The 27,154-nt window shown below is 51.9% G+C and overlaps 1 protein-coding gene and 1 long non-coding RNA gene across 9 annotated transcripts in view; one reads left to right on the top strand and one right to left on the bottom strand.

Annotated features, from left to right (window-relative positions):
• Nucleotides 1–583: 583 nt before the first annotated feature.
• LOC102973433 (uncharacterized) lies at nucleotides 584–10,074 on the bottom strand. Of its 4 annotated transcripts, none has more exons than XR_002892561.3 (6): nucleotides 9,858–10,074; nucleotides 7,233–7,577; nucleotides 2,415–2,608; nucleotides 2,228–2,298; nucleotides 1,746–1,797; nucleotides 584–1,287 (listed from the first exon to the last, which is right to left on the bottom strand). It is a non-coding gene; the product is annotated as an uncharacterized lncRNA (long non-coding RNA). The 4 variants fall into 4 exon arrangements; XR_002892563.3 differs by having other exon boundaries at nucleotides 7,233–7,313; XR_008616562.1 differs by lacking the exon at nucleotides 1,746–1,797.
• CHD4 (chromodomain helicase DNA binding protein 4) overlaps nucleotides 9,073–27,154 on the top strand; it is a 30,501-nt gene continuing 12,419 nt past the window's right edge. For 3 of the 5 annotated variants that reach the window (XM_055082491.1, XM_007103688.4, XM_024129014.3), the window contains exons 1-25: nucleotides 9,105–9,248; nucleotides 10,083–10,260; nucleotides 13,765–13,886; nucleotides 14,075–14,290; nucleotides 14,498–14,616; nucleotides 14,737–14,978; nucleotides 16,516–16,643; nucleotides 16,873–17,008; nucleotides 17,155–17,333; nucleotides 17,539–17,778; nucleotides 18,421–18,624; nucleotides 18,745–18,950; nucleotides 19,257–19,388; nucleotides 19,472–19,568; nucleotides 20,254–20,445; nucleotides 20,899–21,099; nucleotides 21,284–21,421; nucleotides 21,847–21,968; nucleotides 22,094–22,267; nucleotides 22,677–22,818; nucleotides 22,913–23,044; nucleotides 23,148–23,265; nucleotides 24,611–24,735; nucleotides 25,089–25,326; nucleotides 25,489–25,664. In XM_055082491.1, coding sequence (XP_054938466.1) covers nucleotides 10,161–10,260; nucleotides 13,765–13,886; nucleotides 14,075–14,290; nucleotides 14,498–14,616; nucleotides 14,737–14,978; nucleotides 16,516–16,643; nucleotides 16,873–17,008; nucleotides 17,155–17,333; nucleotides 17,539–17,778; nucleotides 18,421–18,624; nucleotides 18,745–18,950; nucleotides 19,257–19,388; nucleotides 19,472–19,568; nucleotides 20,254–20,445; nucleotides 20,899–21,099; nucleotides 21,284–21,421; nucleotides 21,847–21,968; nucleotides 22,094–22,267; nucleotides 22,677–22,818; nucleotides 22,913–23,044; nucleotides 23,148–23,265; nucleotides 24,611–24,735; nucleotides 25,089–25,326; nucleotides 25,489–25,664 — 3,879 coding nt within the window. In that variant the 5' untranslated portion in view covers nucleotides 9,105–9,248; nucleotides 10,083–10,160. Of the gene's footprint in view, nucleotides 9,249–10,082; nucleotides 10,261–13,764; nucleotides 13,887–14,074; nucleotides 14,291–14,497; nucleotides 14,617–14,736; nucleotides 14,979–16,515; nucleotides 16,644–16,872; nucleotides 17,009–17,154; nucleotides 17,334–17,538; nucleotides 17,779–18,420; nucleotides 18,625–18,744; nucleotides 18,951–19,256; nucleotides 19,389–19,471; nucleotides 19,569–20,253; nucleotides 20,446–20,898; nucleotides 21,100–21,283; nucleotides 21,422–21,846; nucleotides 21,969–22,093; nucleotides 22,268–22,676; nucleotides 22,819–22,912; nucleotides 23,045–23,147; nucleotides 23,266–24,610; nucleotides 24,736–25,088; nucleotides 25,327–25,488; nucleotides 25,665–27,154 lie in introns of all 5 variants that reach the window. The other 2 variants (XM_028484221.2, XM_055082492.1) reach the window with 2 other exon arrangements.

Raw genomic sequence — 27,154 nt, 5'->3', positions numbered from 1 at the left:
ATTCCTCAGTGATAGCCGTGAAGTCGGGCTTTCCTCCATCTGGCGGGTTAGAGCCCTCATCTCCTGCTGCTCTAGAGGGGGCTTGATGGTTAGCACCTGCTCCATCTTGCTCCATCCTTAGGGTTCAGGACCCATGCCCTTCCAGCCCTGGGAGCTCCAAACGTCATCACCGTCCAAAGTCTCAGGACTTTGCCCTATCCAAACTGAACAGAACACAATTTTTTAAAATTACTTGAGTATTTTTATATGAAGATAATGTGAATGAATTCCGAAGTAATTAAAACTCACATAGCAAGTTTCTTCTAACATACTATATAATTTACTTATTTATTTATTATAACTTTTATAGTTTATTTTCTGTCCCCCCCCCTCACCCCCCAAGTAGAATGTAAGCTCCCTGGGGGCAGGGATTTTTGCTTGGTCCGTTCTCTGATGTATCCCCAGCATCTAGAACAGCGCCTGGCATAAAAGAAGTACTTAATAAATATCTGTTGAATGATGAACAGTTGAATCTTTTTTTAAATTTATTTTTTATTGAAGTATAGTTGAATTACAATGTTGTGTTAATTACTGCTGTAATGAACAGTTGAATCTTGCTGTGAAGTAGTTTACTATCTAGTGGGGACCACAGAACAAGTCAACAATAATTATCATTCAAGATGGAAGATGAAAGAATGCAAGGTAAGGCGCTGGCCGTTAATTTGGCGGGCAGTGGGCCGTCTCTGGAGGTTCTTTTCTTTTTTAAGTTTTAAAAAAATATATTTATTTTATTTATTATTTTTGGCTGCATTGGGTCTTCATTGCTGCGTGCGTGCTTTCTCTAGTTGTGGCGAGCGGGGGCTACTCTTCATTGCGGTGGCTTCTTTCGTTGCGGAGCACGGGCTCTAGGTGCGCGGGCTTCAGTAGTTGTGGCACGCGGGCTCAGTAGTTGTGGCGCAGGGGCTTAGTTGCTCCGCGGCATGTGAGGGCTTCCCGGACCAGGGCTCAAACCCATGTCCCCTGCATTGGCACGTGGATTCTTAACGACTGCGCCACCAGGGAAGCCCCTCTGGAGGTTCTTCAGTGAGATTTTGCCCACGCTGACACACTGAGTGGGATAAGCTGTAGGGAAACGAGGTGTGGAGAGTCTAAGGGGAAATAAAGACTGGTGAGGGAGCTGGTCTAGGAGAAGTGTGCTCGCGGCCTGTGGAGGCAGATGGAAATGAGTTTTCTCCAGTGTGGAATCGCCTCTGTTTAAGCTCTGGTGGACTGTTTCCCCACATTCAGTATATCCGAAGGGTTTCCATCCTGAAGACAAGAGAGGCAAGAGTAGATTTAGGATGGGACTTCCCAGGTGGCACAGTGGATAAGACTCTGCGCTCCCAATGCTGGGAGCCCGCGTTCGATCCCTGCTCAGGGAACTAGATCCCACGTGCATGCCGCAACTAAGAGCTCACGTGCCGCAACTGAGGAGCCCATGTTCTGCAACTAAGGAGCCCACATGCTGCAACTATGGAGACTGCCTGCCACAACTAAGACCCCATGCAACCAAATAAATAAATATTTTTTTTAAAAAAAGAATAGATTCAGGAGATGTTGCAGGCAGAGGAGGAATGAACAGAAGCTAATGCTAACAGGAAGTTTAAGGAAGCCTGTAGCCACTGCCTGCCATTTTCACAGGATCCCCCAACTACTGGGTGGCCAGTATGAGGGGGGCGAGATGTGGGAAATCCAGAGCCCTCACCCTGTGCTCTGGAGTTACTTACCCCTTTGAGGCTTAGGAAAATCCCAAGGAGGAAAAGGATAAAATCTTAGATGCTGGAAGAAGAGCGTTAACAAATTGTAAAAATACTTGCTATGCCAAGACCTCAATTTAGTGCTTAAAATGAATTATTTTATTTTATTATTACAATAACCTTCTGAGTTAGGAATGATGATTATCTCCATTTTACAGATGAAACACCCCGGAGAAGCTGAGGTCTAAGGTCACACAAGCAGGAAGTGGCACAGTATCTGTTAGACTCCGGAACTCCTACTCTTTGCAGGACACCCTACAGTATCTCCCCTTCCTTTACTGCCCACCTTCTCATCCCTGGTTCCCTTACACCCACCGCTCCCTGGTTTTCTTTCCTCTCCTTCCCTCCTCATGTAGGCCACCACTCTCTCACCTTGAGTCTACTGTGTCTCTGTCCACCTCGTGCAGTTTTTCCTCCCCGCCCCTACCCCACGCACCCTACAGCATACCTACCTGCCCCTTCCCGGTGTGGCTGTGTGAGCGCTGAGAACTGGGCTCATTCATCGTTCCAACGGTGGTGGGTCCTAAAACACACGGCATCGAGGGCTCAGAAGGGAGTGGCTCATGGGTGGCACCCAAGGCAAGATGGCTCAGCCTTCAGGCACTTGGCCATGACTCCCCTCCCGCAGCTGGGATGTACCCAACATCTCCAAGACAGCACTCCTGATTGTCCACCAACTAAACCGAAGAGGACGCTTCCCCTTGGTTCTCCTCAAGGTCTGTCTCCTCTGTAGAATGGTCCTTCCATGCAGTGAGAGTAGTTGGAGGAAGATTAACAATCATTGGTCTTGAGATACAACAAATTCAGGAGAACCAAGGCAAAGGTTAGGGATCCTAAAAGGGAAGAGATGCTTGTTAGTCCTGGACCATCCTGAGGGAAATCCCTGTGGGGTTGCCACTCGGGGTCCCCTGGAAGAAATGGGGAGGGGGAGGTTGATCTCACATGGAGCCTTCCTTCTCCCTTCTTTCAGGAGACCCTGGAGACAAGGGAGGCTGGGGAACTGTCACCATGCTATCTTTTCCAGAGGAGCCCTGAAAACACTGAAAAGTGAAGTTTCTCCCAGGGGCTTGGGGAATCCCGAAGGCTCTCAGAACTTCGCAATCAAACAAACCTGGGTACTAATTTCAGCTCTGTCACTTCTTGGCAATGTGACCTTAGAAGCTATTTAACCTCTCTGAGCCTCCGTTTTCTCTTCTGTGAAATGGGGATCCTAATATCTACTTATTGGGTTGTAGTGAGGGTCAATGAGGTCACCCTTGAAAGGCACCTGAGAGACATCCCACAAGGTGGATCTCTCTTTCCAACCAGGGTATGGGGAGAAGATGCTGCTAGTAAAGTCTGCTTGTGTTGCTCAGCGGGAGTGTTTCTGGAAGACAGCAAGGGTTCCAGGTGAATCCTCACCCAGACAGAGTTCTGCCGGCAGTCAGAACCAGGGCCGGGGCTGGGTGAGCAAGGCAGGCTGGGCCAGCTGCCATGGTGCTTGGTCAAGGAGGCAGGGGCAGTGACGGGCCTGTCGCCCTCTGGGGGCACTCTCTCCCCACCGGCCTTGCTGTCCACCCCACAGACGGAAGAGTGGGTGGGAGAGTGCCTGAAAGGGAGAGGAGAGGGGGCATGGGGTGAAGAACCAAGCAAGGGAGAGAGGGCAAAAGAGGAGGCTGGAGGGGAAGTGAGGGCCCAGGCAGGCACAGGGTGGGGCCGGGAGAGGGGCCCAGGGCCGGAGGGCGGGAGACAGCCTGGGAGGGAGAGCGCCGGGGAGGGAGGAGGGAGGGACAGGCAGTGAGACCGGCGGCGCTGACACAGCCTCGATGTGTGGAACGGGCTGGGGTTTGGCCCACAGGTCAGGCGTCTGGCAGTATTATGGGATGGAGAGGCCTTAGGAGACAGGGAGAGTATTATGGGCTGGAACAGCCTTAGGAGACAGGGGAATATTATGGGCTGGTGAGGCCCGGCTCCAACTGGAGGCGGGAGGAAGGGGTGCGGGGCGGGAAGGGGGGGGTGGTGGTGGAAGGGAATATTATGGGCTGGAGGCCTCCTGCGACCAGAGGCAAGAGTATTATGGGCTGGCAAGGCCTTCGGTGGCCAGAGGGGGGAGCAGCGGGGGATGGCACCGGCTGCATGTGACCGAGGGGGGGGCCAAGTTGGGGGGGTGGCGAGTGGGGGTGGGGGAGCATATTATGGGATAGCTCTTTGTACCTACTGCGGGGACTGCTTCTCCAGAAGATATTATGGGATGTCGTGTGTGGGAGGGGGAGAGGGGCTGGGGGATTATTATGGGATGGTGGTGCAGAATGGGGAGGGCCTGAGGCGCTCTTCTCCCACCGCCCCCCCCACCCCCACCCCTTACTCTCTTGCCATCCTCTCTGAGGTCTGCCTTCTTTCGCAAATGGCCCAAGGAGAACACCTGAAATCCACCCCCCCACCACTCGCTCTGTGGGCACCTCAACCCATCCTAGGCATCCCGCCTAATTAGCAGCCACCTCACGGGGGCTGAGGGGGAAAGGAAGCCCCTGGGGATGGGGAGAAGGTCCCAAAGCGGGGATGTGGTGGCCAGTGGACCACACCTCCCACCTGTCCGGCGTCCCCTTGGCTCCCCATCCCCGTGGGTCACTCTCCTTCCCCTTCTCCCTCCCTTCCCCAAAGTGGGGGCCCTCGATCCTCCTCCCCTTCCCCCTCCCCTCCATTTCCTCTCCAGCTCCCTCCACAGCCGTAACCAGTAAAACAGGCGGCCAGTTATTATGGGATGGCTGCTCCGGCAGCTCTGCAGGGAGGGGGCGGTCACCGCGGAATGTCTCTTGTGGGTGGCTATTATGGGATGGCCGCCTCTCTTTTTTGGGGGGGGGGTGGGGGCTAGCAAGGAGAAGGATTATTATGGGATGTGCCCAGCGCAGCTGGGTGGGGCTGTCCTGGGTAGGTGAAGCTCTGGGGAAGGGGGATGGGGAAGGAAAGGAAGGAAGAGGGAGGGAAGAAGCTGGGGAGGGTGGGGTGAGCCCTGGAGCCAGACCTGAGGCCTGGCAAGAGTGACTGGCTGGAGAGGTTCTTCAGTGACAGCTGTTTGAAGAGGCCCCCGGGGGCAGGCTAGAGCTAGCCGGATCTGAGCCCTGGACACCTGGGTCCCTAAACAGTTTGTGAGCTACGGGGTCGCTGAGTCCAGGCATGCAGTGAGGAGGCCTGGGTTCTGGCTGGGTGACACACGAGGGAGTAGTGCTCTTGGGTGACCACAGCACCAAGTACTCCCCTCCCTCCCTGCCTTCCTGGGTTTGAGCCTTGGGACTGTAGCTCAGGTAGGGGTCAGGCCAGGGGAGCTCTGCCACCTTGCAGTCACACCCAAGGAGCTGAGACTGTGTCGGCTCCTGCAGGACACATGCCTGGGTGGTGCCTCCCAGTCCTGCACCACCTGCATCCTGTCTAGCTATCAGAGTGCACTGTCACTGTGGCTTTTGTGTCCTATGTTGCCTTCCCAAACCCCCTTTTCTGGCAGAGCAGGGGAACCCTAGTCCCTTAGATGTCTTATGAGCAGAGTTTCTGGGACTCACAGAACAGAGATGTAGAGAGAAAAGCTATAGAGCATGTGCTGAAAACTCCATGGACAGCCCGCTCTGTTATTCCAGGTTCTTCTGTACCACGGGACGGAAGCAGAACTCTAAGGTAACCAGCTAGAGAGGCTGTCCCCCTGGGTGCATTAATCAGGAGATTATCCCACCCTTAGTCTCTGTGCGCCAGTCATGCTGGTGGTTTATTTATAATTTATCTGGGAGGGTAGCATGGGGCTAGGGTATGGAGGCGGAGCACAGAAGCGTTAGGACCACAAAAGCGAAACACAAACACACACATCCTAGCCCTCTGGAACTCAAGAAGAGAGGAAGGGACTTTTAACCTTCTCCCTGTGGTGGTATCATGGAGAGGTGGGGAGTAAGAGGAGCCGGGGGATAAGTGGGTACAACCTGCGGGGATGGGGCAGAGGGGCTGTGGTGGACAAAAGGGACCATGTTTGTAATCACAGGCAAGAGGCTGTGACTACCCAGTTACAAAACTCTCTTCCTGGTTTATATTATGAGTCACTGTAGTAACGTGGTATATATATGGGAAGAAGAGGGTATGGGGCAGATGGAGACATTACAGAAGGGAATTTGAGCCCCGGAGGCAGGCTGGATCCCCTAGAGAAATGGGGAAGGAGGAGGGCGTACTAAGTACCTGGCAGTTCATACACGAATGAGAAACTTCTTGAAAGGAGGTCTACCCACATTATGGTATCTTAATGAAAGAGCTGCCTCCTCTCTCCCAGGTAAGGAGTACAAGTTTTCCTCTTAGTACTCAGAATAAGCATGGGGGAGGGGTTGCACAAATGAATGGGGCCCAATCTTGATGTCAAGAGAATTTAATGAGAAGACTAGGCAGCCTTGCAGAATGGGGGAAACAGCCTGTGTGCCACAATGGATACGTCGAAAGGGTGGTCCAGGGAGTTAAGTCAGGTGGGAGCTGGGGGAAAGCCTTATCAGCATCACTGGTGGTCTGCTTGGAAGTATAGGGATAGTGATTTCCCGAAGCAAGCTCTTGCCTCTCCTGAATTCATCTCTCCTGGCCAGTTCTCCAGTCCTGAGGTCCCCAGAGGAGGGAGAGTCATCTGGCCAGGCCCTTTCTCTAGGGAAGTGAGATTAGAAGGGCAATGCAGAGATGAGGTGAGGTTTGTCCCACTCACTTCTGGTCAGGAAGGGCCTCTCCTAGGAGGAAGTTCCGGTTTCTCTTCAACCTGTCCTACCACCAAGGGTCTTGGACTTGTGCGAAAAGCAGAGGAAGATATTATCTGACTTTGGGGTCTGGGGCGGTGGCAGCAAGGAAGTGGCGCTGGGATATTGGTTTTCACCCAGGACCTGGTTCTCTGGGGATCAGGAAGAGGGAAAAGTGACAGGCTATAGACTTAGGTTCTCTTAGGGCCAAAAGATTTTAAGATTGGGCTCTGACTTTCTTGGGCTGGGTCCCCAGTGTGGCTGCAGGGTAGGTGCAGTTAGGGAAGGGGGTGGTATGTGTTGACAGGCTACCCTGTGGCATAATAAATGAAGAAGGCATTCTGGGATGTTGACTTGTACACAGGAGGGGAAGATGGTGAACGTTATACAAAGATGAGGGTTTTTTTTCAGGTGGAGAATGGGACCTCAACAAGATGAGGATGGGGGCAGTTGGAAGTATTATGAGATTTCAAGATATAAAATGAGAAAGGATATAAATAAGAAACATGGGGCATTGAGGGTAAGCAGAACTTGGTGTTCAAGCATGAGGATGACAATTCTGGCATGCTGATGAGTCTCTCAAGAAGGAAGCACATGATGATATTATAGGATTTCAGTATTAGAAACGCTGGATGGATGAACATTGCTTTCCAATCAAAATCCCTTAGTGTGTAGGGAGCAGATAGGAGATTATCTTGACCATCCATCTATATTGTAAATCCTTTTGAAATACCTTCCGGGCTCTAGAAGGACCGCTGAGAACTTCTACTGGGATCTGATCTCTCCTAAGATCAGTTGGGATTTGTTTTATTCTCTGTAACAGAAAGTTAGGAAATAGCACTCAGTTTTCCGTTGACACCAGACATTCTATCTCATCTTGGAGTTTGGTTGTTTATGCTTCTTGAAGGGAGGCACTCCCCATGGTGCCCAGCTTTGTGCCTTGCTAGGTACTCCGTCAACATCTGTTGCGTAAGCATGAGTAGCAGTGAGCGGACGGAGAGCAGTTCTTGGATCTCTGTGTGTATATAGCGGGATCCTCAGTTCACACCATGGTGGGGTGCCCATCCATAGGAATGGCCTAGGGGTGAGAATAGACCACTTGACCTGGGGAGGCGGTGTGGGAAGAGGACTGCTGGAATGTCGAGAAATAATCTTTAGGTGGGAGTTTGTAATTATTATGGGATGCTTTGGGGTGAACTAAACTTTATGTGAATGGCTCATCTGGCCAGTATGGTATTTGGTTGGTCTTACTCAAAACTCAACTGGAGGTAAGTGTCTGGAGAACACCTGGATTTTGGTGGGATTGGGTGGGGCCCTAGGTTGACTCTCAGTTCCTGCGTGTCTGGAAATGATGGATGAGGGAAGCTAGGGTCCATCTTAGACATCAAGAGGCTTTGTGCCAGGACACTGCTTTGGCTCATTAAGGGATGAAGGTGTGTACAAGTTGGGGTGGGGGAGAGGGCAATGTGGGTAGCCTTGTTTCATCCTGGCTGGTGTGGGTGTTAGAATAGACTGACAGCCTTGGAGACAGGGGAGGTATGAGTATGAATATTATGGGATGCCTGGCTGGAAAGGTAGAGGGGTGGTGGAGTGGAGATGAAGCATTATGGGATGTGACTCTGGGTTGTGCTGGGAGTATTATGGTATGTCTGGTTGACCACGGGTTCTTTGCAATTATTATGGGATGTCAGGGTGTGGGTGGGGGAGTAAAATTATGGGATATCTTTCCAGTGTTAGAGGAAAGGAGATTAGTTGTCCCTCTGTGGGGTGACAGTAGGGCTCTTGATCATTATGGGATATCTCTGATAGGGGAGGAGTGGTTATTACCGGCTGTGGACTTAGAATGAATGTGTGAAGCTTGGGGGTCGTGTTGTGAGGATCTAGCCTGCAGGGGCCGAGGGCAGCGCCAGGGGGTTGGTTATTATGGGATGTCAGTATAGAAGGTGGGAGACTGATTATTACGGGATGTGTGTGGGAGGAGGCCGAAGTGTCCGTCCGTTGTGTGTGGGGGGTGAGTTTCTGCCTATTATGGGATATCAAACTGGGGGTGGATGAACAGTGGTTATTATGGGATGTCTGTGGGGGATGGGGATTGAGTATTATGGGATGTGAGGCTGAATGGCTGGGAGGGGTGCTTATTATGGGATGGCCATGGGGAGGGAGAGGTGACGAATTATTATGGGATGTTAGCATTAGGGCCAAGAGTGAAGAAGTTGGCAAAGGATGGCTATTATGGGATGTCTGGGGGGGTAAAGGGTTAGTTGCAAAAGGTCGGCAATATCATGAGATGTCAACAGCCCTGGCATATATGTGTATGGAATATGTGTGCGTGGGGTGGTGGTGGTGGTGGTGGTGGTGGTGGTGGTGTTGGTGGTGGTGGTGGTGGTGGTGGTGTCCGTGTGTATTATGGGATGGCCAGGGGGTGGGTGGTTGCCCGGGTGACACGCGCGCGCGCGCTCGAGGGGGCGTGGTCAATGGTTGCCGGAGCGACGAGGGGGCGGGGGTTGCCCGGGAGACCTAGGGAGGAGGGTGGCGGTAGTGGAGGGGGGGGTTGGAGTTGGTTGAGGTTATTATGGGCTGTCCGTGGGGGGGCGGGGCCTGTGCGGTGGGATTTCCCGGCCGGTGTTTCGGGCCCTTTAAGAGGCGACGCTGGAGCCGGAGCCATTTTCCCCCCTTCGGCCGCGGCAAGGAGGAGCCGGAGCGGGAGTGACACCGGGCCGGACCCAGCGCGACCTGCGGCGGCTCTGGGGTGAGGAGAACGCGGGGTTCACAGAGAGACAACCCCTCTCAGCCCGACCAGCCTCGAGGGTCCTCCCTCCACCCAGCCGCCCCTCGGGCGTCCCCGGACCCGCGGACCGCCCCCTGCCTGGGGAGCCGACCCTGCCTCTCCCTTTCCTGCAGGGCGCCCAGCCCCCGCCCTCGTCCGGCCCGAGTCTCGCTCCCCGCGACTCCCACCTCGGGCTTGGCCTCCCACAATGCCCGGCGCCCCCCTCGCCCTTTGCTCACTTGCCCCCCGGGACACGTGGCCCGGCCCCCTGCCCGGTGGGAGCTCCGGCCCCCCACGCCCCTGCCTCCAGCCCCCTGGAGCGCCGAGCCTCCACGCCCCCTCGTCCCCGCGGCTCCTCCGGAGAACCCGAGTTGTCCCAGAGGACAGCCTTTGGAGAGCTACCCTGTCTGGGGACTGGCCCCTCCCCAGGCGCAGGGAGGCGCCCCCCCACCCCCCAGTGACCTTGTGTCCCCGAGCGCCTCGCCGCCGGCCGCCTCCCCCGGCCCCCCCGCGCCGCGGCCACTCGGACCCCTTCCCCCGTCACGCCCGGCTCCGTCCAGCGGCTTCTCCCCTCCCCACGCCGGCACCGACCTGCCCTCGGGGGCGCCGCTCCCTCTCGTCTGGGGGGCTTCAGCCGGGGAGCCGGCTTCCGGGCTGCCCCCGGGAGCGTGGAAGTAAAGTTCAGCCTGAGTGGTTCGGGTGCCCTGCTCGGGTGGCTGTGGGGCGGCCGGGGGTGGGCGGAAAGCGCGGCGGGGTGGGGGAGGGGGCCGTGCGCGTCACTGACTGTTCTCTTTCTCTCCCCCCTCCCCCGCACAGTGACTCGGGCCAGTGTCGAGGGCCCCAGGCCGCAGGCAGGAGCAGCTGGGCCAATTCCCTGGCCGGTAGCGGAAGGGGATGGCGTCGGGCCTGGGCTCCCCGTCCCCCTGCTCAGCGGGCAGCGAGGAGGAGGATATGGATGCACTTTTGAACAACAGCTTGCCCCCTCCCCACCCAGGTAACAGCTTCCCCAAGGGCCCCGGGCAGGAAGGAGCCTTCTGGGCCCTCCCTGGCGACTCTGGTGCGGCAGGGTTGAGTTTCTGGGCTCTCTCTGTGCAGTCGGAGGTGGAGGGCATCCGAAGGGAGTGGTTCCCTTCTGCGGAGCTGTTGTGCGAGGGGGCTGGAAGCCATGTGCCTTCTGGGCTCCGCGGACCTCGATGCAAGCTTGCTGCGCTGTCTTCGGGAATGCTGTGCAGATCCCGGTTGAGGGAGCTCTCCGGGCTGGCAGGCTTTGCCTGGCGTGGGTCCTAGGAGGAATGCAGGTAGCTGGGACCCCTGGAGGCTGCGCGGCGGCGGCGGCGGGGTTGAGGATTGCGGTTGGAGGAGACCAGCCGGGCATCTCTGCTAGTAGGATCCTGTAGCTGCTGCTGTGGAAAGGAAAGAGGGAGTGCGGGTTACTCTCTGATTATTTTTAGCTTCTGATCAGTTACCGGCTTTCTGTGCAGTTTCAACCGTGTGAAGTTTGAATTGCGCTCCTCAGCTGGGATCTAGAGCGCGTTTAGTCAGGCAGATTGCTGGAATGTTGAGTGAGGCTAGGGGTAGGATGTCATAGCCTGCAGGATATACTAGGAGGAGCAAAAAGAAGGAAGGTGACACCCTGGGCACCCCTCTTCCCCTGGCAAGTGGACTTAATCCTGGCTTTTTTCCCAGGAGGCTTCTGCCCTGTGCAGGTAGCCTGGCGTTTGGGCTGGTGGTGTGAAGTGTTTGTGTTGGTGTGTTGGGGGTTGTGCTGGTCTGTGTTTTGGGGTGGCTCCTTGGACTGGCTGAACCCCATTGGTTATAACCAGCCTGCATGATTGGCATGGCTCTTGTCTATCCTCAGCTGATGATGGATGTCATGTTTCTAAGTGGATGTCTCTCTCCTCTGTCCTTCGTTCTTCAGAGCGCTTAGCTAAGTCACCTACTTGTTTCCTTGATCTTTTTTTTTTAGTTTAGTTTTTTTTTTACATGTCATTTCTTTTCTTTATCTTCCTTGTTTATATTTTTATTTTAATTCTGGAGCCTGCTGGTCCTGTTTTTGTTTCCCATCAAACATCTTTCACTTTTGCCTTCTCTTTCCTTAGCTCCAGCTGCAAGTTGAGGTGGTCTGGGAGAGATGTTTCCACATTTGGCACTTTCTAAGTTGGAAGTCTTCACTTCAACCTGAGGCCACTTAGGAGAGGGTCAGTCTTCTTACTGAATCTTCAGCTGTTGGGATAAGAATCTTAGGCTTGAATCTCATCACCGTGTAGGGCAAGGTGGTAGATTTCTGTGCTATGGCCCAAGGTGGGGGTAGGGTGGTGCTAGTGGTGAGGCGGTCCCATCCTTTCTGTGCGGGGCATGAGAAGTAGCAGTGCCATCCAGCCAGTGTTGGTTCCACATCTTGGCTTCCCATTGGCCCCTTGGTCTGGGGCTGCCCCTGTGTTGATTGGGAGCCTGTGGGCTCCCAGGGTGAATTCTGCCCCAAGCTGTAGCGTGACCCAGTTTTTCCACTTGCCCCACCCCATTCCTGCCCCTTTCCCAAATCGTTCTCTATATCTCAGCCAGTTTGCCGCTTGCCGTGTCAGCACATCTGCCTGAGAAGTTTGAGGGTCTTAGGTGGATGGAAGGGTGTCCCCTTTGCCTCCGTGAGTTTGTCCTTGTCTGTACTTCCAGCTTTTACGGAGGCGTGGCTGATTGGGAAGGGGGGCGCCACGGGGATTGCTGGGGAGAAGCCCTTAAGAAAATGATTCTTTCTGGTGAGATCCAGGCTGGTGTCCCATTCCCAAGGGAATGGGAGGGGCTGTCTTGGGCCTGGCCTGATCCTGGGCTGAGAGGGAAAGGGGGAGGCTGATGGTGCTTTGTCCAGCCCAGTGCCGCCTGTTCCCTAGTATCTGCCTCGCACAGGAAGGGCGGAGTCAGAGGCATTTTAGGGCCAGTTCTGGGGGTCAGTAGCAGAGAGCGGGTATAGGAGAAAAGGAAGCATTCTGTTGTCCACTACTCTCTAGGTGCTGCTCCTTTTTCTCTGTGTTGGATAGGTGGAAACCTCTAATCTGTTAGCGGTGGTTTAGGATCTGTGGCCTGCACTCTGGTAGAGGTGATGAGGAAACTGAGTTTCAGAGGCGTCTTGTGGGCACCCATTCCTCAAGGTAAATCTTTTGGGTGTCAGAAGGAAGGTTGTGTGCTCTGACCACAGCTCCACTGAACTCTTGTTAAATTCTAAGCTCCGCTGATTGAAAGCATAACGATTGAGGGAGTAACTCAGCCCCTCACATGGTGTCACCCTTCAAGGTGTCTTGGGTTTCCTTGCCTAGGACATTATTAGAAAGGCCTCTTGAGAACAGTGTCATCCCACAGTAGGTGTTAGAAGAGGTGGCATTTGGACCTGGGGCCAGGTAGTAATTTGGGAAGTCTTCTGTGAGAGGGTAGTCTTTCCCCGGCTACCTCTCTCAGCCGCACCCCCTCCCCTGCCACTTCCTGTCTGTCCTCTGTTGGCAGCTGGGTGCCCTGGGTTGGCTTCTGTGGTCAGGAGCCATTTTCCCTCTCCTCAGTGGGTGAGGCATTCCCTCCTCTCCACTCCCTTCCCACTCCTCCCTCCTTGGTGGGGGCGGTGGCTTGGGAAGCAGGAGGGGAAGGAGGAGGGAGCTGGTGCGCTGGTGTGAATGTCTGTTACAAAGGAAGCTGCCTCCTGGCCTTCTCCTCCCCCTCTGTGCCCCTTCCCACCTAGGCCTGCCCAGGAGCTCTCAGTATTACCCCAGGCTTTGTGTGTGCTCCCAGCCGGGGAGGAGGTGGAGCCAGATGGGGGGAGGAAGGGAGGGGATGGTGACAGCTGGGCTGATTTGGGCCCCTGGGGAGAAGAGGCTCCTGACCCAGGAGAAGCTGGGGAGGAGCAGCAGAGCTGGAGATGGGGAAAGGAAATCAGCTTTGGGAGTGGGTGTGACCCTGGGCTGGCGCCCGAACCTGGGGCTTGGGGGTTCTGGTTGTTTTGCACAGTGATGAGCCAGAGGGGTTAGTGAAGGGTGTGGTTTCTGGGACCCTCGAGCAGGTACTGTTCTGGGAATGTGCTGAGGGTATATTCTTTAGTTTTTGCCTTCTGCATAGGATCTCTTATTCTCATTTCCTGGTTTATGGAATACTTGGTGGCTGGTTATAGGAGGACTAGGCCTATTTCTCTTACTTGGTTAACTGTACGCAGCTTGATTCAGCTGCGCTGGTGAACACATAGAGGACTCGTGTTAGGGATGAGGGAGAGGAGGCAGGGGTCTGGACAGCTGCCCGAGGTGGGCCTGGTCTGGCCCGGCAGGCCTATTTCAGGCATATACAGCTCTCTCTTTGTCTGTTTTTGTCCTGAGTATCAGCTTCCTTCTGTGGCGTGTATAGCAGTTCTCTTCAGTGGAATCTGGGACAGGAGGTGGGGGAATAAAGTCTAAAGCTCTGGATTGGGCTCTAACCTTTTGCTATTGATCTTTTCCCTGCCTACCTTTCTTTGCCAAAATATATGTAGAAAACGAAGAGGACCCGGAAGAGGATTTGTCAGAAGCAGAGACTCCAAAGCTCAAAAAAAAGAAAAAGCCTAAGAAACCTCGGGACCCTAAAATCCCTAAGAGCAAGCGCCAAAAAAAGGAGGTGAGTGGGTGACTGGATGTTATGGGCAGCAGGAGGAAGATGGGAGGTGCTCTGTGGAGGGCTGGGGCCTTCGTGTCTTGCCCTGGGGCGGTGGGCCAGGTCCTGGGCGTGAGCCTCAGGGCTGTCCTGAGGTCAGCATGTGTGTAGCATGTGTGTGTGTGTCTCCCTCTCCCCCTTCCCTGCTCCAGCGTTTGCTCTTATGCCGGCAGCTGGGGGACAGCTCTGGGGAGGGGCCGGAGTTTGTGGAGGAGGACGAAGAGGTGGCTCTGCGCTCAGACAGTGAGGGCAGCGACTATACCCCTGGCAAGAAGAAGAAGAAGAAGCTCGGACCTAAGAAAGAAAAGAAGAGTAAGTCCAAGCGGAAAGAGGAAGAGGAGGAGGATGACGAAGACGATGATTCAAAGGTGCCTGGACCTCCATCCTCTTCTCTGTACTTCTGTCCTTTGTTTTCCAGACACTCTGCTGCCCATAGAACGTTTTCTCTCCACCTGTTTCTAATGATTTCTTCTTAGCCCTCTCACCCTGGACTTGCCAGCCATAGCTGCAACTCAAACTCCCCTAGCGAGGGTGGGGGCGCTAGGAGTCCGGCTTTGACTTTGCTCTCTCTGCAGGAGCCGAAATCATCCGCTCAGCTCCTGGAGGACTGGGGCATGGAAGACATTGACCACGTGTTCTCAGAGGAGGATTACCGCACCCTCACCAACTACAAGGCCTTCAGCCAGTTTGTCCGGTAAACAGGAGGGTCTTGGGGGCAGGAGATGGAGAGCGCTTCTGTAATCTCTTCTCACTTCCCCCGCCTCCTTTATTTTTAACCTTTTTCTCTTTTCTGTTCCTGCCATTTTTCCCCCAGACCCCTCATTGCTGCCAAAAACCCCAAGATCGCTGTCTCCAAGATGATGATGGTTTTGGGTGCAAAGTGGCGGGAGTTCAGCACCAACAACCCCTTCAAAGGCAGTTCTGGGGCTTCCGTGGCGGCAGCAGCAGCTGCGGCAGTGGCCGTGGTGGAGAGCATGGTGACGGCCACTGAAGTTGCACCTCCTCCGCCCCCTGTGGAGGTGCCTATCCGCAAGGCCAAGACCAAGGAGGGCAAAGGTGACGTGGGGCTCAGTGGGAGTGGGGACTAGCGCAGGCTTGGGATGTCGAAGGTCGAGGAAGCGCGGACGCGCTATTCTGTCAGCCCAAAGATGGAAGCTAGGAGGTGGGAATGAACCGTGGATTAGGAGGGAAACTGGGGAAGCTGGCCACGTAGAAATATTTTAGGTGGGGAATGCTTTATTGGGTTGGCCAAAAAGTTCGTTCTGTTTTTTCCGTAAGGTGGCTCTAGTAGCACTTAGTTGTCTTTAACTTCATTCAAAACAATTTCGTTAGGTTGTATTGTGACAGCTGTCATATCAGCGTGCATTTAAAAAAAAACTTTTCAAAATTGGTGAATTTTTGTGTAGCCATTTTAATATTGAAGATGGAAGAAAAACAACATTTTCGACGTATTATGTTTTATTATTTCAAGAAAGGTAAAAAGGCAACTGAAACGCAAAAAAAGATTTGTGCAGTGTATGGAGAAGGTGCTGTGACTGATCGAACGTGTCAAAAGTGGTTTGCGAAGTTTCGTGCTGGAGATTTCTCGCTGGACGATGCTCCACGGTCGGGTAGACCAGTTGAAGTTGATGGCGATCAAATCGAGACCTTAACTGAGAACAGTCAACGTGATACCACGAGAGAGATAGCCGACATACTCAAAATCTCCAAATCAAGCGTTCAAAATCATTTGCACCAGCTTGGTTACGTTAATTGCTTTGATGTTTGGGTTCCACATAAGTTAAGTGAAAAAAATCTCTCGACCATATTTCCGCATGCCACTATTTACTTAAACGTAACGAAAATGTTGCGTTTTTAAGACAAATTGTGACAGGTGGTGAAAAGTGGATACTGTACGATAATGTGGAACGGAAAAGATGGTGGGGCAAGTGAAATGAACCACCACCAGCTATGCCAAAGGCCGGTCTTCATCCAAAGAAGGCGATGTTGTGTATATGGTGGGATTGGAAGGGAGTCCTCTATCATGAGCTCCTTCTGGAAAACCAAACGATCAATTCCAACAACTGCTGCTCCCAGTTAGACCAACTGAAAGCAGCACTCGACGAAAAGCGTCCGGGATTAGTCAACAGAACATGCATAATCTTCCATCAGGATATTGCAAGACCGCATGTTTCTTTGATGACCAGGCAAAAACTGTTACAGCTTGGCTGGGAGGTTCTGATTCCTCTGCCGTATTCACCAGACATTGCACCTTCAGATTTCCATCTGTGTCGGTCTTTACAAAATTCTTTTAATGGGAAAAAATTTCGATTCCCTGGAAGACTGTGAAAGGCACCTGGAACAGTTCTTTGCTCAAAAAGACAAAAAGTTTTGGGAAGATGGAATTATGAAGTTGCCTGAAAAATGGCAGAGGGTAGGGGAACAAAACGGTGAATACGCTGTTCAATAAAGTTCTTGGTGAAAATGAAAAATGTGTCTTTTATGTTTACTTAAAAACCGAGGGAACTGTTTGGCCGACCCAATATCTTCCCCATGTTCTGCTCTGTGGTGTGTATTCGGATTGTATGATCTTACCTGCTTTCTCCTGATTTAGGTCCCAACGCTCGGAGGAAGCCCAAGGGCAGCCCTCGTGTCCCTGATGCCAAGAAGCCTAAGCCCAAGAAAGTAGCTCCCCTGAAAATCAAGCTGGGAGGCTTTGGTTCTAAGCGTAAGAGATCCTCGGTGAGAGCCCAGCCCGTCCCCTGGTGAGGGTGCCTTAGCTAACGGGGAGGACGTGGTCTTATGTCAGGATTCAGGGTTCACGGTAGGTGCCTAAGGATGTGGGGCGTTGGCCATAGAAGAGGTGACCAGGCTCCCTTGCGGGGATTCCAGCACCCCTCGTAAAAGGGTGATCCCTTCTCCACTCGCGCCTTCCCCCTGGCCTGAACCTCTGACCCTCTCATCCTGCCAGAGTGAGGATGACGACTTAGACGTCGAGTCTGACTTTGACGACGCCAGCATCAATAGCTACTCCGTCTCTGATGGTTCTACCAGCCGCAGTAGCCGCAGCCGCAAGAAACTCCGGACCACGAAAAAGAAAAAGAAAGGTGTGTTTCTTTTCTGCATCAGTATGTAATGGAATGAGGGGGAATGACTGGGGAAGCATCTCCCTATGGAGACAGGGGTTGGGTTTAGGGGGGTGGGGGGAGGTAGGTTTTTTCTAATAACTGGGCTTTCCCTCTTCCTTGCCTAGGCGAGGAGGAGGTGACTGCTGTGGATGGTTATGAGACAGACCACCAGGACTATTGTGAGGTGTGCCAGCAAGGCGGAGAGATCATCCTGTGTGATACCTGTCCCCGAGCTTACCACATGGTCTGCCTGGATCCGGATATGGAGAAGGCTCCCGAGGGCAAGTGGAGCTGCCCACACTGCGTGAGTGCCCGGCCGCCATGGCCCTTTGGGACCCTCGAGCGGAAGGGTGGGATGATGAAACTCTTTCGGGCCTGGGTGGGGGTAGAAGTGGTGGCGTTTCTGGCTACAGGCTTTGGGAAGCTTTCAAAGGAATGATGGGTGCGGTGCAGACGGGGTGGGGGGGCGGGGGGTGGTAGTAATCTGACTCTGTGGTCCTTGACTGCAGGAGAAGGAAGGCATCCAGTGGGAGGCTAAAGAGGACAATTCGGAGGGTGAGGAGATCCTGGAAGAGGTTGGGGGAGACCCCGAAGAGGAGGATGACCACCATATGGAATTCTGTCGGGTCTGCAAGGACGGGGGGGAGCTGCTCTGCTGTGACGCCTGTCCTTCTTCCTACCACATCCACTGCCTGAACCCGCCCCTTCCAGAGATCCCCAATGGAGAATGGCTCTGTCCCCGCTGTACGGTGGGTGCCTGGCCCCAGCCGGTGGAGCGAGGAGGGAGGTGTGGTCCAGCAGCAGGGTTTACCCCTCTTACGTGTAGGTGTCGCGAGGCTGAGGTGCAGGAGAGGTCACGGGAGAGCTCTAGGCCTTTTAGCCCTGAGGCACAGATTTTCCTTCCTCGTATAGTCATGGGATACCTTTGTCCTGGGAAACTGTAGGACTAATTTTGAACAGAGTTGATGCTTTGCCAGCTCTCCGAAGTGGGATGGAGTGTTCTTTTAGCCCAGAATATCCTTTCCTGTCTTGACACCCAGCCTCGAGGTCTTGGTAGCTTGATGATATAATAGGGCCACTGAATGCTGTTAGATTGCTTAAGAGAGGAATTCTGAGCCCCAGGTCTGTGACTTTTCTGTGACTACTTGTTCTGGGTTACTGTTGAAGTCTAGCTACTGGCTCTGTTAGGCAGATAGGAGTGATAATGTCTCACAAATCCTGGATGAAGTTCAGAAACAGAGAGGGAATTCTGTTCTTCTTTTCTGGGATTAGGGTCCTGGGATTAGGTCTTACTTGAAATGAGGTTTTAATAATCCTTTGATGAGGTTGAAGCTGCCTGTGGGCTATGCCGTGGTAATGATTCGGTGTCGGATCATCTCTTTTCCTCTTAGTGTCCAGCTCTTAAGGGCAAAGTTCAGAAGATCCTAATCTGGAAGTGGGGTCAGCCACCATCTCCCACACCAGTGCCTCGGCCCCCAGATGCCGATCCCAATACTCCGTCCCCCAAGCCCTTGGAGGGGCGGCCAGAGCGGCAGTTCTTCGTGAAATGGCAAGGCATGTCGTATTGGCACTGCTCCTGGGTGTCTGAACTGCAGGTAAACCTGGGATAGAGTAGATGTGGGGCTGCAACGACGAGGGTAGTGAGAGAAAACAGCCTTGTGGGTAGAAGGAGTGGATGTAACTCCTTGGTGACTTCTTTCTCTTTCCGCTTGCAGTTGGAGCTGCACTGTCAAGTGATGTTCCGAAACTATCAGCGGAAGAATGATATGGATGAGCCACCCTCTGGGGACTTCGGTGGTGATGAAGAGAAGAGCCGAAAGCGGAAGAACAAGGACCCTAAATTTGCAGAGATGGAGGAACGCTTCTATCGCTACGGGATAAAACCTGAGTGGATGATGATCCACCGAATTCTGAACCACAGGTACCAGGGGAGCTGGGCCACACTGCGTTTGCCTTGGGCATACTGGAGGTGGGCAGCGTATCCGCGGGGGATTAATTAAGAAAATGGACGTTACCAGTAACTTACACTTGGATGAGACACTCAGTGTGTTATTAACTGACTGAATCCTGGTATTTGAGCCATAGACTGTAGATTAGAGATCATTTTTGGTGCAAAGACTGGTTCTGAATACGTCTGGTGTCTGGCCTCCTTAGAGGTCTGGTTTTTGAGAGGAGCAGAGCAGGGTGGCCTTCTGGCTCTGAGGGTTTTCTCTCCTTGACCTTGCAGCGTGGACAAGAAGGGCCACGTCCACTACTTGATCAAGTGGCGAGACTTGCCCTATGATCAGGCATCCTGGGAGAGTGAGGATGTGGAGATACAGGACTACGACCTGTTCAAGCAGAGCTATTGGAATCACAGGTGAGGGGCTTGGATGAGTAGAGCTGCTGCTCGTTGACTGAGAAGGACTCCAGGCAGCTGTGTGACGTATCTGTCTCCTTTAGGGAGTTGATGAGGGGTGAGGAAGGACGACCAGGCAAGAAGCTCAAGAAGGTGAAGCTGAGGAAGTTGGAGAGGCCCCCTGAGACCCCAACGGTTGACGTGAGTCAGCAGGAGAGGGAGGGCAGTTTGTCGGGTAGGACGACGTTCGTTGTGTGCTCCAGTCTGAAGGCACGATCTCAAGTGATCACTGTAGCTAAGCTGCTTCACACAGACTGCTTCCCTAATTCTCCACATCTCTGTAAATCAGGGGAAAAATACTAGGATTACTTTATTTTCTCTCTTTCTCATCAGAAAAATAAAAACATAGATGTTAGTGTTTATATGACTGAGGAGGTGTTATGTATGGAGGGGTCACATAACCGAGCTTTTGTGAAACTTATTTTGGAACCTGGGTCTTCTGACCCTTAAATTCATGGCTCAATTCTTCCGGGGTTTTGTGTAATATAAGGTGAGTCCGGTTAAGGTGAAACAGATAAATCTAGAGGGGGCATAGGATCATTTACCTGGTGGTTCCTGACCAGTAGAATTTACTGCACTGCCAAGGAGACTATGATGTGTCTTTCTTGGATGTCTGTAGAACCAAGATCTCCGTCTTGCCTTGCTTCCTGGAGGATCCTAAATAAAAACACAAAGTTACAGTAACCATTAAGCATCTTTTTCCCACCATTTTTTGTGGCCCCCTCGAGCAGGATCTAGTGAGAGTGTGTCAGGAGGAGGCAGCTGCTGTCTTACGGAAGGAAGGGAATTCCTGGCCAGCTCTTGACTTCTTTATTTCATCCTTCAGCCAACAGTGAAATATGAGCGACAGCCAGAGTACCTGGACGCTACAGGTGGAACCTTGCACCCCTATCAGATGGAGGGTTTGAACTGGTTGCGCTTCTCCTGGGCTCAAGGCACCGACACCATCTTGGCTGACGAGATGGGCCTTGGGAAGACCGTTCAGACCGCAGTCTTCCTCTACTCCCTCTACAAGGAGGTAGGAGAGCTGGGGCTGTGAGTTTTTGTGTGGGTATTTTGTGTTCGTGGTCTTCTCTTACACTCTGAGGAGACAGAAAAAGGAAGAAAAAAAAAAATTGGTCTCTGGCCCTGGAGAACAGTGTTGAGTGAGTACACAGAGACAGAGTGGAGGGGATGGAGCTGTGGGTGGGATTAGTGGTGGGTGCCTGGAGCCTCGGTCCTGGGGGACGGATATGCGCTGAGACAAGCAGAACTGTGGGTGGAAGCAGTGTGGAGAGACGTTGAGCGGCAGGGGTGCGGTGTAAGCTCCCTGCAGGGCAGGCAGGGCGTGTTGGTACGTGGAGAAGGGAGGGAGGGGAGCCGCCGTGCACACGGCCGTCCTCCGCCCATTCCGGGGCAGGGGCAGGGTGGGCGCTCGGGTTGCGTGTGGGACCCTCAGTCCTTACTCTCCGTCTCCTCTTCTTCCTCAAAGGGTCATTCCAAAGGCCCCTTCCTGGTGAGTGCCCCTCTTTCTACCATCATCAACTGGGAGCGGGAGTTTGAAATGTGGGCTCCGGATATGTATGTGGTGACCTACGTGGGTGACAAAGACAGCCGTGCCATCATCCGAGAGAATGAGTTCTCCTTTGAGGACAATGCCATTCGTGGCGGCAAGAAGGCTTCCCGCATGAAGGTACCTCAGCGGGAGGGAGGCCCACCCTCGGGAAGGGGAGTTGTTGCTCTGGGCCCCTCGTGCCCCGGTCCCCGGGGTGAGGCGAAAGGATAATAGCCGGGAGGAGGGAAACCCCCCGGAGTCCCTTGACTTGGCCTGTACCGGCGGAGCTGGACAGGAGTGACCAGGTTGCCTTCTCGTGCAGAAAGAGGCATCTGTGAAGTTTCACGTGCTGCTGACGTCCTACGAGTTGATCACCATTGACATGGCCATCTTGGGCTCTATTGACTGGGCCTGCCTCATCGTGGATGAAGCCCATCGGCTCAAGAACAATCAGTCTAAGGTGAGGCGGGGCGGGAGGTATGGCCTCCAGTTTTAGTGTTCTAGTACTACCTACTCATTAAGGGGAGACCTAGGAGGACAGGAGAGGGAGAAAGGCTCTCTGCCTTCCTTCCTCACTCGTGATAGATCACCCTTGGAGGCCAGGCCTTGAAAGTAAGATGGAGGGCTTCCCTGGCGGTCCAGTGGTTAAGAGTCCGTGCTTCCATTACAAGGGGCACGGGTTCAGTCCCTGGTCAGGGAACTGAGATCCCACATGCCGCACGTTGCGGCCAAAAAAAAGAAAAAAGAGTAACGGGAAAGAAGGTAAGGGGGAAAAAAAAAAAAGGTGGGGATGGGGGCGTAACTGCTGGGCGGCAAAGCAGAAGTCTGTGGACATATGCTGGAGCCCTCTTCTTACTGAATTCCACTTCTCTCCTGCCTCACCAGTTCTTCCGGGTCTTAAATGGTTACTCGCTCCAGCACAAGCTGTTGCTGACAGGGACTCCGTTACAGAACAACCTGGAAGAGTTGTTTCACCTGCTCAACTTCCTCACCCCTGAGAGGTTCCAGTGAGTGTATGCTTATCCATAACCGGCTCCGAATTCTTCTAATTCTTCCTTTTGCCCTTTTCCTATGTCACTTTCCTTTCTTCCTTTCCCCTTCTCCAACAACTTTTTCCTTTCTCTTTCTGAAGCAATCTGGAAGGCTTCTTGGAGGAGTTTGCTGACATTGCCAAGGAGGACCAGATTAAAAAACTGCATGACATGCTGGGGCCTCACATGTTGCGGCGGCTCAAAGCTGACGTGTTCAAGAACATGCCTTCCAAGACAGAACTGATCGTGCGTGTGGAGTTGAGCCCTATGCAGAAGTGAGTCTGAAGGGACGGAAGCGCTGGCTCCGTTTTGCAGACACACTTAGACACCTGCTAGTCTGCACGGTGTTTCCTAGTCTTCTCCATACTCCGCCGCAAGGCGTGTGGTGACAGGAGCCAGCGAGGGCCAAAGAAACCTGTTGCCAGGTTGCTGGGGCCCAGAGTTCTTTTTTTTTTTTTTTTTTTTTAACATCTTTACTGGAGTATAATTGCTTTACAGTGGTGCGGCCCGGAGTTCTTATTGAGTTAATCCTTACCTTGTTTAAAATGATGATGGTGGCGCTTCTTAGGTTTCCTCAGTCCCAAAGTGAGATATGTTGGAAAGAAGATCCCAGACCCTGGGACTGCATTATGAGTCACATAAAGGCTCTTGAGCATGACTTATCTTGCTGTCTTGCCCACATAGGAAATACTACAAGTACATCCTCACTCGAAACTTTGAAGCGCTCAATGCTCGAGGTGGCGGCAACCAGGTCTCTTTGCTAAATGTCGTGATGGATCTTAAAAAGTGCTGCAACCACCCGTATCTTTTCCCCGTGGCTGCAATGGTACGTCGTCCACCTCTTGTTCCTCCCTGGGCGCGAACTGCTCCATTTGGGGTTTTTCTTTGAATATTTTTTTCTTTTTTGCTTCTTTCCTCAGGAAGCCCCTAAGATGCCCAATGGCATGTATGATGGCAGTGCCCTAATCAGAGCATCTGGGAAATTATTGCTGCTTCAGAAGATGCTCAAGAACCTTAAGGAGGGTGGGCACCGTGTACTCATATTCTCCCAGGTATTGTGAGGGAGCTTTTGGGGGTAGCAGTGGACAGCCCAGTGACATAGGGGAGGGATTGTCATCTGATTAATCCCATAATTAAACTATGCTCGTTTTCCAGATGACCAAGATGCTGGACCTGCTAGAGGATTTCTTGGAACATGAAGGTTATAAATATGAACGTATTGATGGTGGAATCACTGGGAACATGCGTCAGGAGGCCATTGACCGCTTCAACGGTGAGAGGGAAGGAGTGGCTTTGATCCTGGCATCCTCACTCACGGCTCTGGACCCATCACTTGTTCTTCTTGAGCGTCTGCTTTTCTGTGTAGTGGTTTAGGGTGTTTTGTCAATTGATGCGGAAGAGTACTTTTGAATGTCTTGATTGGAAGGATGTATTGGATTATTGCTAGGAGATTGTTTATTCCCTTTGGAGTCTTTGTTCTTTTCTGCTAAAAAGAAGGGCACTTTATTTAACCCTCCACATTGCATCTTGAGGCCCAGGAGGGACCAGGACTTACCAAACCCAGATAGCAAGTTAGTGGCGGGCTTGTCTCAGTAGCCACTACCACCTCCTCTTCTTTTTTTTTTACTTTTTAATTTGAAATAATTGTGAACTTAAAGTTCAAAACATAATACAGAGAGTTGGTATGTACACTTCACCCAGCTTTTCTTAATAATGACTTATATAACCACAGTACAATGATCAAAGCCAGGGAATTAACACTGGTGTCGTACTACTACCTAAACTGTAGACTTGAATTGAATGTCACCACTGTTCCTGTGTCAGGATCCAGTCCCAGATCCCACGTTGAGCACATAGTTGTTGTTTCTCTTCCAGTTCTTCATTCTTTCCTTTCCTTTCATGACGTTGATACCTTTGATGACGACGGGTCGGCTCTTTTGTAGAACATCTCTGCTTTGTCTGATATTTTCTCATGATGAGATTGACACTAGACATTTTGGACAGGAATCCCAGAGAAGTGATGCTGTGTCCTTTTCAGTGCCTCATTCCCAGGGAGGACATGATGTTGATAATGTTCCATTGCTGGTGTTAACCTTGATCTCTTGGTTAAGGTGGTGTCTGCTGAATTCCTCCCATGTAAAGTTACTCTTTTTTTTTTCATTGTGATTGATAAATATCTTGAGGGAGATACTTGAGACTGTGGTGACATCCTGTTTCTCCTTAAACTTTCACGCTGATTTCAGTATCCATTGGTGGACCTTGCTTATGAGTGTTACTTACTAATATTATTAGTTTTGCGTTTGCCTTAATGAGGTGGTTTTTTTTAAATTCAAATATAGTTGGTTTACAATGTTGTGTTAATTTCTTTTGTACAGCAGAGTGATTCAGTTATGCATATATATACATTCTTTTTAAAATACACATTCTTTTTCATTATGGTTTATCACAGGATGTTGAGTACAGTTCCCTGTGCTATGCAGTAGGACCTTGTTGTTTATCCATTCTGTATACAATAGTTTGCATCTCCTAATGAGGTTTTATATTTCTGATATTCCTTAAACATTTATTCACTGGAATTCCAGAGACACCTCTAATGGTGTTTTTGGTTCCTCTCTTAGCACCAGGTGCTCAGCAGTTCTGCTTCTTGCTTTCCACTCGAGCTGGGGGCCTTGGAATCAATCTGGCCACCGCTGACACAGTTATTATCTATGACTCTGACTGGAACCCCCATAATGACATCCAGGTGAGCAGAGGTAGCAGCCTTGGTCTGCAGTGACTTTTTGGAAATGCACAGTGTTCTCTGTGAGGGCTCCATCATCTGGGATTAGTTGTTTCAGGGGGAAACAATAGATTCTTTTCAAATGTCTTTTACCTTATTGTAAGCCAGAGAGTTTGGGTTAGCTATGGTCCTATTTTGGGTAACATGATAGAGGGTGGTATCTGGGGGTAGGGGTGCAAAGAGAAGTTTTGTGTGAGGGCAAGCTGCAGCTCCTGCCTTATGCTGGATTTAACTTATTATGTGGAAGTCAGGGCAAGAGCAGAAGTAAGGAAATATGATTAGTTCAATTTTTGCCTCCGTTTTGTGCACAACTCCAGGCCTTTAGCAGAGCTCACCGTATTGGGCAAAATAAGAAGGTGATGATCTATCGGTTTGTGACCCGTGCGTCAGTAGAAGAGCGCATCACGCAGGTGGCAAAGAAGAAGATGATGCTGACGCATCTAGTTGTTCGGCCTGGGCTGGGCTCCAAGACTGGATCCATGTCCAAACAGGAGCTTGATGACATCCTCAAGTTTGGCACTGAGGAGCTATTCAAGGATGAAGCCACAGATGGAGGTGAGCTAGGCAGGAGTTTGTTTTGGTGTGGGGCTTGGCTTCTCTAAAGGGTATCTTTGATACCTAGGGTCCTGAGACTCAGACCTAGGGTCCTCTGGGACTTGCTTTTTCCACTGCAGCTGCTGAAGTTAACTGGGGGTATGGACCCCTGATTCTTTATAGGAGGAGACAACAAAGAGGGAGAAGACAGCAGTGTTATCCACTATGACGATAAGGCCATTGAACGACTGCTGGACCGGAACCAGGATGAGACAGAAGATACGGAATTGCAGGGCATGAATGAGTATTTGAGCTCATTCAAAGTGGCCCAGTATGTGGTGCGAGAAGAAGAAATGGGGGTGAGTATGAGTCCAAAGCAATGCTGTGCTTGGTGATTGGTCCGAAACTTGGAATTGAGACCACAATGGTATTTGAGATGAGAGGAAACCATCTGTAGGCAAATTAGTACATTGCTGAATTGACAGACCTCTTCTTTTGAAGAGGAATTCTGTAACACATGAGCAAATCACATTCTCATCTTTGACGTGGCTGTCCAGCCACTTTTCACACTCAAAACACTTGTATTAGCTCTTCTTTTTTTTTTTTTAATAACTATTTTATTTTTATTTTTGGCCGCGTTGGGTCTTTGTTGCCGCGCGCGGGCTTTCTCTAGTTGCGGCCAGCGGGGGCTACCCTTCGTTGCGGTGCGCGGGCATCTCATTGCGGTGCCTTCTCTTGTTGCGGAGCACGGGCTCTAGGCGCGCGGGCTTCAGCAATTGTGGCTCGCGGGCTCTAGAGCGCAGGCTCAGTAGTTGTGGCGCACGGACTTAGTTGCTCCGCAGCGTGCGGGATCTTCCCGGACCAGGGCTCGAACCCGTGTCCCCTGCATTGGCAGGCGGATTCTTAACCACTGCGCCACCAGGGAAGCCCTGTATTAGCTCTTCTTTATCAGAATCTCATCTTATTTTCTCTTATGTATTTTATTAGCCCTATAAATAAATTTTGGATTGCTATCTCAAGTCTCTCCGGAGAAAAGGTAGGAGATACGATACATACGTAGCCTATCTCCCTGTGCTTTTTTTTCCCCCCTGTGCTTTTTAAAACTTTAGAATTGTTTTCCCTTTTTGTTTTCTTGTGTATTCTTGGTTTTTTTTTAGTGGAAAACAAAACATACTCAGTTATAAATGCTTGCCCTCTGTAATGAATTTTTTCCTCCTAATGATACCTAGGGTATAAAATGAAAAAAAAATTGCTTTCTCTTCTGGTCCTCTTTCAGCCACCCAGGTCAGGGTTCTTTGAATTGGCCTCGGTTTCTGGTGGTCCTTGCCATCTTTTCTCATCCTCCCAATTCAGAACCGTCCCTCTTGCTGCTGTTGTTGTTGTTGTTGTTTTTTGGTTGTATTTTTTTGATACGTATTATCTTTGTTCTTGAAAGCGATGCTACCAACTTCAGCTGGGTGTAACCGTGGCTGAAAAGTCGGACAGGCCTACAGACCAGCAGTCAGTCAGAACCGCCCTCCTGTCAGGGTGGTGACCGCACATGGGGGTGACTGACCGGGTCAGAACGTGCCGAGTGGTTGTAAGGGAGGAGTGGTACTCTCCCTCCCACTGATGACCTCTCCTGATGACTACACAGGTGTACAGACAGCCCTCTCATTAGTGGCTGAGGCTGCTATTTACTTTGTAATTTTTTTTTTTTTTTTTTTTTTTTTTTTTTTTTTGCGGTACGCGGGCCTCTCACTCTTGCGGCCTCTCCCGCTGCGGAGCACAGGCTCCGGACGCGCAGGCTCGGCGGCCACGGCTCACGGGCCCAGCCGCTCTGCGGCACGTGGGATCCTCCCGGACCGGG

The sequence above is a fragment of the Physeter macrocephalus genome, unplaced genomic scaffold (assembly GCF_002837175.3).
Source record: "Physeter macrocephalus isolate SW-GA unplaced genomic scaffold, ASM283717v5 random_146, whole genome shotgun sequence".
In the NCBI taxonomy this organism is placed as follows: domain Eukaryota; kingdom Metazoa; phylum Chordata; class Mammalia; order Artiodactyla; family Physeteridae; genus Physeter; species Physeter macrocephalus.
This window is presented reverse-complemented; position numbering and strand designations above follow the sequence as displayed.